This window comes from Rhinolophus sinicus, chromosome 14 (assembly GCF_057876585.1).
Source record: "Rhinolophus sinicus isolate RSI-liver-muscle chromosome 14, RSI-T2T, whole genome shotgun sequence".
In the NCBI taxonomy this organism is placed as follows: Eukaryota; Metazoa; Chordata; class Mammalia; order Chiroptera; family Rhinolophidae; genus Rhinolophus; species Rhinolophus sinicus.
The window spans coordinates 165003043-165016535 of record NC_142514.1 but is presented as its reverse complement, the minus strand read 5'-3'; the positions used below and the strand labels follow the sequence as shown (position 1 = coordinate 165016535).

The following is a 13493-nucleotide window of genomic DNA, read 5'->3' as shown; positions in this document are numbered from 1 at the left end:
TTGAGCCCTCCCCCACAGGGCCAAATCTGAATCTGATTGGTCTGGTGAGCTCTGCTGGGACCCTACCCCACCAAACTCCCCCAACCCCTGAGGCACTTTCTCCATGAGCAGCCAGGCCCACCCACGTTGCACTCTTTCTTGGAAAACTATCAGAGTCCAGCAGACCCCAGACAGGCAGCGACTGGCCTCGGTGTGTTCTAAGACTTTTGCTTAGTCACTCTAGGATCAGCACTGGCACCAAACCAGAATTTACATTAACCAGGTGACCACAACTCTTCCCATTTAGTGAAACTCCCTGGGACCCTGCTTCATCCAACTTGCATACCGCACAAGGCTCTATTGTTGGCTGAAACTTAAAGGAGCTGGCAGGTGACAGTATGCCTCAGGGTGTCCTGGCTTTTTGCAGAGCTACCCCAGGACAATTCTAGTGGCAGATGTGCTCAGTTCACAGCATGGCCTCTTCCACGCACCTACAGGTTCAGCACAGGCAGCAAACAACTGCAGATCACTTTGTAGCTCCTACCAGGTATGCCCCAGCTGGCCACAGGCAGTGGGGGACCTTGGCCTGCACTGGAGCCCCTCCCAAGACACCCCAGAACCAACATACTTGGAGGTTGGTTTCAGACCACAGCAGAGCACCACCAAATTAGCCCCACAAGCAGCATATACAAAGGGCAGTCTCAACAGCCACCAAAGCCCACTGGGGCGAATAACAATGGGTTAAGCCTCATGCTCAGCAGCCCATAAGCTGTGGACATGGCCAAACCCCACAGCCAATCAGCCTGAGGGTCAATCCCACCCACTGATGAGCCAATAGCAATCAAGGCTCATATGTAACAGGAGGACAGTCACATCCCACACAAGGGACACTTCTGGAGCACCCAACACAGGAGACCATGAAGACTGTGCCCCTGGGCCCCACAGGACACCTACTACATAAGACCACCAGCAAGACTGGGAGTCATAGCAGATCTAACTAATACATAGAAACAAACACAGAGAGGCAGCCCAAATGAGAAAACAAACAAGTAAAAAAATACATCCTAAATGAAAGAACAGAAGAAAACTCCAGAAAAAGAACTAAATGAAATGGAGACAAGCAACCTACCAGACAGAGTTCAAAACACTGGCTATAAAGATGCTCAAGGAACTTAGTGAGAACTTCAACAAAGAGATAGCAAGCATAAAAAAGGATATAGAAGCCATAAAAAAAGAAACAGTCAGAAGTGAAGAACACAATAACCGAAATGAAGAATACACTATAAAGAATCACCAGCACACCAGATTAATTTTCCAAATTAGTGATTTGGAAAACAACGTAGCAGAAAACACCCAATTGGAACAGCAAGAAATAAAAAGGAATATAAAAAGATGAGGGGGCGGACGGATGGCTCAGTTGGTTAAAGTGTGAGCTCTGGGCAACAGGGCTGCTGGTTCGATTCCCACATGGGCCAGCAAGCTGCACCCTCCGCAGCTGGAGTGAGGTCAATGAGCTGCTGCTCAGCTCCCAGGTGGCCGGATGGCTCACAACCACAAGAGGGGCTCTCAACCACAAGGTTGCCGGTTTGATTCCTTGACTTCCGCAAGGGATGATGGGCTGCCCCCACCCCCCGCAACTAAGATTGAACACGGCACCTTGAGCTGAGCTGCCGCTGAGCTCCCGGATGGCTCAGTTGGTTGGAGTGTGTCCTCTCAACCATAAGATTGCCAATTCGACTCCCACAAGGGATGGTGGGCTGCGCTCCCTGCAACTAACAACGGCGACTGGACCTGGATCTGGGCTGCAACCTTCACAACTAAGATTGAAAGGACAACTTGACTTGGAAAAGTCCTGGAAGTACACACTGTTCCCCAATAAAGTCCTGTTCCCCTCCCCCAATAAAATCTTAAAAAAAAAAGATGAGGATAGTTTAAGGGACCTCTGGGATAACATCAAGTGTAACATTTGTGTCATAGGGGTACCAGAAGGAGAAGAGAGAAAGCAAGGGATTGAGAACCTATTTGAAAAAACAATAACTGAAAACTTTCCCAACCTGGTGAAGGATATAGACATACAAGTCCAGGGCGTACAGAGAGCCAAAATAGGATGAACCCAAACAGGCCCACAAGACACATCGTAATTAAAATGGCAAAGGTTAAAGACAAAGAGAGAATCCTAAAAGCAGCAAAAGAAAGGCAACTAGTAACTTATAAGGGAGCTCCCATAAGATTGTCAGCTGATTTCTCAACAGAAATTTTGCAGGCCAGAAGGGATTGACAGGAAATATTCAATGTGATGAAAAGAAAGGACCTACAACCATGACTGCTCTACCCAGCAAGCCTATCATTTAAAATCAAAGGACAGAAAGAGCTTCCCAGACAAGAAAAAACTAAAGGAGTTCATCACCACCAAACCAGTATTACAAGGAATCTGGAGACTTCTTTAAGACAAAATAAATAAATAAAATATATGAATAATAAAATGGCAATAGCTACATATCTATCAACAAATACTTTCAATGTAAATGGATTAAATGTTCCAATCAAAAGACATAGAAGGGCTCAATATCCATTCAGGAAACAAAACCCTTACATATCCTTCCTACAAGAGACTCACTTCAGACTGAAAGGCACATATAGACAGAAAGTAAAGGGATAGAAAAAGATGTATCATGAAAATGGAAACCAAAAAAATGCTAGGGTAGCAATACTTACACCAGACAAAATAGACTTTAAAACAAAGGCTATAAGAAGAGACAATCAAGGACCCAGTAATCACACTTCAGGGTTTTTATCTGAAGAAACCCAAAGTGCTACTTCGAGTGTGCGTCCATATGTTCATTGCAGCATTGTTTACAATGGCCAAGATGTGAAGGGCAGCCTGGGTGTCCGTTGATGGAAAATGGATAAAGAGGAGGTGTTACATATACCCAATGGAATATTGCTCAGCCATGGAAGGGAATGGATTCTTACCATCTGTGGTGGCATGGATGGACCTAAAGGGTATTGTGCTGAGTGGAGTGTCAGACAGAGAAAGACAGATGCAATATGATTTCACTTATATGTGAAATCTAAAGAACAAAATTAACAAACAAACAAATAAATTCATAGATACAGAGAACATTTTGAAAGTTGCCAGATGGGAGGGGGTTTGAGGGTGTGGGTATAAAAAGGAGAAAGGATTAAGAAATACAAATTGGTTGTTACAAAGTAATCATGGGGATGTAAAGCAAAGCATAGGGAATATAGTCAATAATATGGTAATAACTATGTATAGTGCCAGGTGTGTACTAGACTAATCAGGGGGATCACTTCTTAAATTATATGTGCGTAAATGTCTAACCACTATGTTGTACACCTGAAATTAATATAAAATAATATTGAATGTCAACTGTAATTGAAAATGTTTAAAAGGGTGGAAAAGTTGAAGGGGCATAAGAGGTCCAAATTTCCAGGCATAAAACAAATAAGTCATGGGGATGTAATAGACAGCATGGGGAATACAGTCAATAATATTGTGATAGCATGGTATGGTGTCAGATGGTTGCTGGACTTATCATGGTGATCACTTCTTTAGGTACATAAATGTTGAATAACTATTGTGCACTCCTGAAACTAATATAATATTGTAGGTTAACTATATTTTTAATAAAAATCTTTTTTAAAAAAGAAAGTTATATTATTTCTTAAAAATACCCATTCATTATAAAAATTCACAGCAAACTAGATGTGGAAGAGAATTTCCTCAATCTAATAAAGAATCTCTACAAGAAAAACAAAAACAAAACTATAACTAACATTATACTTAATAGTGAAAGACTGAATGTTTTGGGTTTTTTTTAAAGATTTTATTGGAGAAGGGGAACAGGACTTTATTGGGGAACAGTGTGTACTTTCAGGACTTTTTTCCAAGTCAAGTTGCTGTCCTTTCAATCTTAGTTGTGGAGGGTGCTGTTCAGCTTCAAGTTGTTGTCCTTTCAGTCTTAGTTGTGGAGGACGCAGCTCAGCTCCAGGTCCAGTTGCCATTGCTAGTTGCAGGCGGCGCAGCCCACCATCCCTTGCGGGAGTCAAACCGGCAGCCTTGTGGTTGAGAGCCCACTGGCCCATGTGGAAATCCAGCTGGCAGCCTTTGGAGTTAGGAGCATGGAGCGCTAATCGCCTGAACCACCAGGCCGGCCCCAAGACTCAATGTTTTTCCCCAAGAGTGAGATCAAGGCAAAGATGTCTGCTCTCCCCATTCTTATCCAACATACTTGAGGTTCTAGCCAGTGTAGTAGGGAAGAAAAAGAAATGAAAGGCATACAGATTTGAAAAAAAAACCTGTCTATTCGTAGATAACATGGTTTTCTATTTAGAAAATCCCAAAGATTCTATAAAAAGCTACAAGAACTAAAGGGAGTTTAGAAGGGTCACATGATAAAGATTAATATTCTAACAATCATATTTCTATTTCTATATACTCTCAAAGAAAATTTTAAAGTACTATACCAAAGCATTGAAAAACATGAAATACATATGTACAAAATCCACACATGCTGAAAACTATAAAATTGATGAAAGAAAAGAAAGAGTACCTAAATAAATGGAGAAAAATATGTTCATGGTTCAAAAAATCCAATATTGTTAAAATATCAATGTTCTCCAATTGATGTAGATTCAGTAAAATCCCAATCAAAATTCCAGCAAGCTTTTTTATAGAGATTGACAAGAAGATATTAAGATCTATATGAAAAAGCGTAAGACCTAGAATATCCAAAAAGATTTTGAAAAAAGAAAGAATAAAAAAGAGGATTCACACTAACTGATTTCAAGACTCACTATAAAGCTAGAGCAGTGGAACTCAACAGGGGCAATTTTACCCCCCAGGGAATATTTAGCAAAGCCTAGAGATACTTTGGTTGTCACAAGTGGGGAGGGGTGGAGCTACAGGCATGGAGTGAGCAGAGACCAGGAATGCTGCTAAACATCCTACAATGCACAGGAAAATCCCCAACGACAAAGAATTATCCAGCCCCAAATGTCAACAGTGCCAAGGTTAAGAAACTGAACTAGTGATATCAAGGCAGTGTTGCATTGGCATAAGGAGAGAAGTATAGATCAGTGGAACAGACTAGAGTCCAGAAATAAACCCACACACCTATGGTACCAATTCAATGGAGCAAGAATAGTCTTTTCAGTAAATGATGCTGGAACAATTAATCATTTATATGAAAACATTATCTCAACTCTTACCCTGCACTATATAAAAAAATTAACATTAAAAGGACCACAGACCTAAAAGTAAAAATAAAACTATAAAACTTCTAGAAGAAATCATAGATGTTTGTGGCCTTGGGATAGGCAAGTATTTCTATCATAGGATGCAAAAAACACAAACCTTAAATTTAAAAGTTGATAAATTGGGGGCTGGCCCAATGGCTCAGGTGGAGCTCCGTGCTCCTAACTCTGAAGACTGCCAGCTCGATTCCCACATGGGCCAGTGGGCTCTCAACCACAAGGTTGCCAGTTTGATTCCTAGACTCCCGCAAGGGAAGGTGGGCAGCGCCCTGTGCAACTAACAACGGCAACTGGACCTGGAGCTGAGCTGCACCCTCTACAACTAAGACTGAAAGGACAACAACTTGAAACTGAACGGCACCCTCCACAACTAAGCCTGAAAGGACAACAACTTGACTTGCAAAAAGGGCTGGAAGTACACACTGTTCCCCAATATAGCCCCATTCCTCTTCCCCAATAAAATCTTTAAAAAAATAAAAAATAAAAGTTGATAAACTGAAGTTAATCAAAATGTAAAACTTCTGTTCTTTGGAAAACACTGTTAATAAAATGAAAAGACAAACTAAAGACTAGGAGAAAATATCTGCAAAAAGCTTATCTGATGAAGGACTTGTATCCAGAATACATATTTTTTTAAAGCTCAAAATTCAATAATAAGAAAACAAACAATCCAGTTTCCTAAATGGTCAAAAGACTTTAACAAACACTTCAAAGTAGAACTATAGATAGCAAACAAGAAGATGAAAAGATGTAACAATAACATCATTAGTAATTAGAAAAATGCAAACTAAAATTACACGAAGATACTACTAAAAAATTATTGGACTAGCTGAAATTTAAATTTTAAAAAAAAATGACAAAACCAAGTGCCAGTGGGATAAGAGGAGCAACCAGGACTCTCACACATTGCTAATGGGAATACAAAATTGAACAGCTGCTTTGGAAAAGAATTTGGTAGTTTTTCAAGGTGAAACACATACGTAACATATGATCCAGCAGTCCCACTCCTCAGTATTTACCCAAGAGAATAAAAACTGCCCATGCAAAGACTTTTATGCCAATAACTGAAAACAACCCAAATGTCTATCAGCTGGGGAATGGCTAAGCAAACTGTGCTGCAATGGAATACTACATTGCAAGAAAAAGGAGAGAACTGGAGATAAATACGTGCAATGACGTGTATGATTCTCAGAGCATTATGCTAAATGAAAGGCGCCAGACACAAACTGTTACACACTGCATGATTCCATTCATATGACCCTCAGGGAAAGGCAAAATTATAGGGACAGAGACTAGATCGGTACTTATCAGGGACTGGACATGTGGGCGGAGCAGACTGACTACACAGGGGCAGCAGATGGCAGAAGCGCTCTATGCCTGGATTGTGGTGCTGGATCCATGACTGCACACTTCTGTCAAAACTCATCACTCAGCACACCTAAAAAGGGAGACTTTTACTCTATATAAGTTATACCTTAATAAACTTGACTTTAAAAAAGAAAGAAAAAACTTGTGGCTCAGGGGTGTGCTCTATTTATAGAGATGACATTTCAAAAATATGAATTAGTTGGTGACATTTGAAAACAAGATTTTAAATAAAGATCCCGCTTTTCTTTCTTTTTATTTTTTGCTTTGTTTTGTTTTCAATTACAGTTGACATTCAGTATTATTTTACATTAGTTTCACGTGTACAGCATAGTGGTTAGACAGTTATACAATTTAAAAGTGATCCCCCCCAATAAGTCTAATACGCACCTGGCACCATGCATAGTTATTAAATATTATTCGCACCCTGAGCACCACCACACATACACACACACACACACACACACATACACACACACACACACACACACACAGAGGCTGCAGCTGAGCGGTGACTGCCTCTTTGGACAAGGCAGGTACTTTCTATCTTGCCACATCCCCCACCTGACCGAATTCACGGAGCTACTTGACCGACCTGCTGCTCTGCGCACTGAGTACGGGTTTCTTGTCCTGGGCTACAGACTGCTTCAAGGCAGGGAAAGGCCTGATTTGTTCTCCATTAAACCTCTATCCAGTATTTAGTGAAGAGTTTGGCCTGGCATATGCCAGGTGCTTAATAAATATTGCCAAACAAATACGACTCCTTTGCTACCTTCCCTCCTGCTAGAGTAACTGACATTTACAATACCCAGATTGCTAAATTGCTCCTTTGCTGTTAAGTCCCCAAAGAGTCCCACCCAAGGCAGCCATTCCATGACCTAGAATAATGTGTCCCTCTGTGTTTTTAGAAATCCCCTGTAATATGTTGTCAAGCAACGAAAATGTTTTAAGGTCATTCCAACTATTCATTTTTGTCTAGAGAAGAGTAGAGTTGTTGTTTAGTTAAAAAAAAAAGAAGAAGAAGAAAGAAAACCACAATATGGGTTTGAAGGTTAATGAAAATGAAAAGGGAAGCATGCACGTTCATTTTGAATATTCCCAGATCATATTCTAGTAACTTAAGACCTGAGATATGTAAGCTTCTGCGAGATTCTGTGGTTGTCATCACAATGTGAGCATCTCCAAGTTTCCACAGTGACGTTCAGTTTTAAGGAAGATGAGGGGCAGGGAGGAAGTATCTGACTTCTGTTTCTGTTCCCAAAATCTTCTTCTTTACTTTGTGTGTGGGTTGGGGAAAGCAAGGGGGGGCAAGGTTTGGGACATCGCGCAAATATCTTTTGAAACATTAATAAATAATATTGAGAGTAAAAAGTCCAAAGGTATTTTTTTGGATTTCTATATCTGGGGGGAAGAACCCACCAAATCAAACACTCTTGATGTGAACCTTCCATGTTAAAAAAATGAGAAAGTACAAACATAATGTAATTATATCCTATCTTAAACCTCTCTTGACCCACCTGCCCTATTACTCTGCTTTCCTTTATAGAAAAGACTTTAAAAGAGTTGGGTGTTGTTGTTTTTTGTTTTGTTTTGTTTTTTACTGTCTCCGATTTCTCTCTTCCGTCCTCTCTTGAACCCATCACAGTAAGACCTTTTTCTTCCCAAGTCAACCTACCTTGACTTGTTTATTGTCATCGGCTACTCAAACTGGGGGCAATGAAACATTGGCATCAGCATCACCAGGCTTGTTAGAAATGCAGGACCACAGGCCTTTTCCCACACCTGCTGAGCTGAGATCTACCTGCGTGCGTGCGAACAGGATCTTCAAGCGATTTACATGCAGTGTAAAGCTTGGAACACACTGGGGCTAGTTCCTAAGTCCCATGGTAATGGGAACTTCTTTTCATTCATTATTGTAACCTCAGAAAGCTGAGGCACTCGAGATATATTGAATGAATGAATGCATGCATGAGCAAACGAAGGTACAGTGCACCTATTTCAAATGGGACTCCAAGTTGATGGTGTGTACAAGGTTGGAAAGGGGCGAGAAAGACATCTTAGGTCAAAATTATCTCCCCCATAGATTGTGCTAAGTTAGAGATTTCCTGTTATTAGCAAATCCTTCTTTCAAAATGCAAATATATTCTCCCATATAAAGCAGTCATTCTTTATTTACTACGTATTACTTAAATGAAACAATTATTCTAACGTCTAACAGAGTCAGCCAAACTAAGGGAATAGGAGTGAAAGAAGGCTGCAATTTTAATAAGTGCTTCTTCTGTGCTGAGCATTGTAACAGGCAAGAGGGAAACAAAGATAACAAGCAACTTACAAGTGGGTAGAAGCAGAGAACCCTTCAGGGGAGGGCCTGGAGGGTGGAGCATCCTGTAAGGAGGAGTTGGGGAAGCCCCAGGACAGCGATAGAGTCCAGGGTACTCCTCCCTTTAGCAGGCTGTGCTCTGCACACAAAGAACCCTTTACTTTCTTTCTGCCTGAAATGCTACCATCAACCCTGCCAACACCTACTCATCCTTCAAAGCTCCCTTTTCTTCCAGAATTAACTGTTCCCTCATTTTATTAACTCTGATCATACATATCAGTGTTTAAGGGCACATACCACCCTCTTCATGAGGGGCTTCTACAGACTACCTTATCCTTATTCACCTCTGTATCCCCTGTCCCAGCACAGCACATGAACACAGTAAATGTTCTGTCAATTTCTGCTGTTTTATACAAACAGCTAGAATTCAGTGAGCATTTACTACTATTTACCAAGCACTATTTTAAACACTTTCGATGCATTAACTCATTTAATTCGCACAACAACCCAATTAGACTGGAGCTATTATTATCCCCATTTTACAGATCAGAGAACTGAGGCCCAAAAGACAAGGTCACATAAAGGAACGAGCATTGTACCTGCACCTATGCGCAGACAGTAAATGTTTACTGACGTGAACTGAATAGATGACCTGTAGTTAAAAAGATCAGGAAGTCAAATTCGAATTTTACCATTCTGCCTGGAGCCCCAGAGGGCGGAGGAGAATAGAGGGTGTCAGAGTTCGCTGCTGTAAAGAACCTTCTTGCCCACACCAATCTCCCACATCCAAAACAGAAGTTACTGCCTGGAAGCAAGGGTTCTGTAGAGATGGAAGTTAGGAGAGGAAGTCTGGGAGAAGACACTCAAGGCAGAAGCTTTTCCTTAATATGAGAAAGAGAAGAAACCCCAATTCCTCAGGAATATTAAAGCAAAAGAACTTGGGGTGGAGTGGATGGAGGTGGGCTGGGAACATACTGTAGGGGCTCCAGAACATGAAGGTCCTAAACAAATGCTACAGCATTTACCAGAAACAAATACATTTTTACCCATCTTTCCACAGAGGCCAATATCCAGCTTAGCCTTGCTTAGAAAGCAAGGAATAGCAACCATGCACATGGAAAGGCGATAGCAAACTAGCACTTGTAGCAGGAGCTCAACCTCATGGATTTGTCTGCTCATGCTACTCAGCATCAGACACAACTCTGCAGTGAGTGGCAGCACCAAACTGCACGTAGCCCTCAGGAAAAGTTCAAAACAAGGTTGTTTGCTGAAAGCTAAAGGCCCCAGAAAAGTGGATCCATTCTCCTGCCTCCCTCCTGACACTGCTTCCTCACAAAACCCCTTGGGATGCCCTGCAATGGGTCTGGGACTAGATGACTCTGCAGTGAAGCTGCCGCCAGTGGAAATCAGAGAATACATGCAAGAGGGTAGGAGGCAAAAAAAGGGAGCCCAATGTTTAACTCTTCCACTGAGAGAGAAACAAGTCATGAAATTGAATCAGCAGCAAACACACAGGAAACCATGGAGCTCAGCGATAGACTCTGGATCCACAGGTGAGCTGGACCACCGGGAATTAGTCATCAAGAGTGACAGCACGAATAGCACCCAAAAAGCACAGAGGAAGCAGCAAGCCACTCCCAGGAGATGGGAAAAGACAGGACTTTGGGGAACAACATCAACTTTAATGATTTTTGTCATCATTTTAATCAAAGCATTTTTCTTAGTGATCCCCATGGTCGTCATACTCAGAGAAAAAAGAAAAAGGACACCTGGGCAAAATCCGAAAGGTATCGATTGGAAGTCCCCTAAGTCAGGCTCTGGCAGTCTGAAAGAAGACCCAAGGAAAGTCACCGAGGTTCAGAAGGTCAATGCACAGAGGCAGGAAAGGAGATCAGAAGTTCAAAGCCGATCAGAGGAAATCATCTGACATCAGCTGAATAGGAACAGGACATACATCCAAATTTCATGTATTACGAATGGCTGGACAGTGTTTGGTATCTGCACTCAAATGAACAACATCCAAAAGCTAATATCTCATGAACAGTTTACAAAACTACCAAGGATCTGATTCATTTTAAATAAACACTCAAAGTGTGTTTCTGAGCCAATGAATACTAAGGTATTCACATGTGTCTGACTCAGGACTTACTTTTAACCATGATACCAAATAAACATCACTGAAAACGGCTAGACGCATAAAAATTGAGGGTTAAAATCCTTCGGAGGCTTTTCTCAGGTCTCAGGCACACAGCCAAAGATGACCAAACTTTGTAACCACTACAATTACAATAGAAAATTCCTGGACAGTCAGTCACTTGCACACAAAGACACCTCATGTCAGTGACTCTTTCAGTGAACTAAAGGAAAATGGGCTTTGAATTAAGCTGTTGAAGATAGGAAATGTTTTTAACCTGACACCCTCTTATTTAAAACAGTGTGAGTTCCCTCATAATGAGGGAATTTAATTTGGGGAAAGGGGTACACTGGGGGGAAAAAAGCTTCCCTCAATAGTCCTTGCTAAAAACCACCAAACTACAGGATCTTATTAGCTGAAGTAAGAGGTATATTCCTTGATAAACGAAATATACCAAGAGCCCAGAATTTCATCACAAACAAAACCCTGCCCTTTACAAGTGCCATAATAATCATTCTTATTTCAAAGACAATTGCTGACTGCACAGTGTAAGTTTTGCAGCGCATTAGTAGAATAATTCTCCCCACATAGTTACACAGATGTCTCAAAACCGTCCAAGAATTACCGAAATACATTTCCTGAGGATTCTTGAGAGTCGAAAAGCCAAGCGTGATTATTTTTAACTAACCTGCAAACAGTAGATTATATACTTGATCAGTGCTTGGATCCCTTTGCAAGATGCACGCAAAGATTTTAGGTACCTCTATCCCAAAAGAAAAGGGGTCTCCTGTCAACACAGAGGGGAAAACCCTATTTGGGAAGCCCACATGGGAACTGCCTAAAACTCTGGCCATTTCATGCAGTTAAAACCCCTTGTGGACACCCAACAGGGAGCCGAAAATACAGTGAACGTCCCCACCCTGAAATGTGTCCTACTAAAACACATCCCTTATATGGTGCCCTAAACACACCATGTCTTTATCTAAATGAAGCGTGCCTGCGGGACCACTAGGAAAGATCCGCAACTTGTCCAGAAAGAAGATGCAAAAGCCCCTTTTTACTTCGCCGCCCAGCGGTGCCTTCCCGGGGGACAGATTTCCAACAGTTCGCCTGCTGTTGCAGCAGCCAAAGGCGGAGGAAATCCTAGCAACACGGGTGCTGCAAAGACCTCTCCCTCCACCGCCACCCCGCCAGGTGCCTGCTCCGATGGGCGGCCCCGCTCCTCCAGAAACCTCCGCGAGCGCAAAGCAGCCGCCAAGTGCTTACCCGGGTTGGCCAGGCAGTGCCCAGGCAGGGCCGCCAGCAGCAGGAGTCCCAGTAGCAGCGGCAGCAGCAGGGGCGGCGGCGCTTCCTGGGACGCGGCGGCCCCGGGGTCCCGCGGTGGCCCGGAGCCCTTCACGCCCGGACAGCACGCGGCTCCCCCACCGACCCCGCCGAGCCAGCGTGCCCCAGGCCGGCCCCTGAGCCCCCGCGCTGCCAGCCCAGCTTCCCTCCGGCCCTGGGGCTTCGCCTCCTGCTGAGCCATGGGGACGCTTCACACATCCAGGCCGATGCCTCGCTCCGCACAGCGCCGGGGAGCCCAGCCTTCGGTGCCCCGGTCCTCACCGGGCATCTCCGGCCATGGTCCGGGCGCCAGAGGCCGGGGCGCCGGGCGGCGCGACTTGCTCGCTCGTCCTGCCGCGCCGGGGCGGGCTCCGGGAGCCGCGGCTTCACCCGCTCAGCGGCCCGGGTCGCATGGAGCCGCGGCGGGAGCTGGTCGGGGTTCCCACGGTGCTGTCACTGCACGCCAGCCCGCCCTTGGGAAGCGACGGTGGGATGGGCGCCGCCCGAGGCCCCCTCCCCCGGGCTGCTACTGCAGACTGAGGGGGCGAGGCTGCATGGAGCGGGGGATGGCGACCGCTGGGGGCACTTGGGTCCCTCCCTCCCACCACCAGCTCCGGCCTCTCCGCCCAGCTCTCCTCGTTCGCTGGCTCGTGCCCGCTCGGGATCCGGGTCCGGGTCCGGCTCCCGGGCCGAGAGTGTTACTGCAGCTCAGAGCGGCGCCTCATTGACAAAGAAAGCACGTAGCCACGGGAGCAGGAGAGGGAGGTGAGGCAGGAGTGCGCGCGCGCATCCCCGCGCGGAGCCACCACGCGCCCCCCTCTCCCGCGCGCCCCTGCGACCGCGGGCCAGGGAGTGGGACCCCTCGCGGCCGCGCGCGGCGGAGGTCGGGATGGGGAGTGGGGCTGTGAGCTTCCCTCCCCCCCATTTCCCTGCCAGTACCCCGTCTAGAGGATGGGAGATCTTCAGGGAGGTTGTCCGGCCCGAAAAAGAGGGGAGGCAGGTGTAAATGGTCCTGGTCAACGGGCTGAAGAGACCAGAAAGCTCCTCAGCCTGGATTTTGGAAAGCCCTTTGCAGATGGTCAAAACGCACTTTGT

The 13493-nt window shown here is 44.4% G+C and overlaps 1 protein-coding gene across 3 annotated transcripts in view; it reads right to left on the bottom strand.

The window, feature by feature from the left end:
• The window catches only part of KIAA1549L (KIAA1549 like), a 253861-nt gene extending 240734 nt beyond the window's left edge, over positions 1 to 13127 (bottom strand). For 2 of the 3 annotated variants that reach the window (XM_088789505.1, XM_074337085.2), the window contains exon 1: positions 12342 to 12751. In XM_088789505.1, the coding sequence (XP_088645631.1) occupies positions 12342 to 12600 (259 nt within the window). In that variant the 5' untranslated portion in view covers positions 12601 to 12751. Of the gene's footprint in view, positions 1 to 12341 lie in introns of all 3 variants that reach the window. The other variant, XM_088789508.1, reaches the window with a different exon arrangement.
• Between the last annotated feature and the right edge of the window lie 366 nt (positions 13128 to 13493).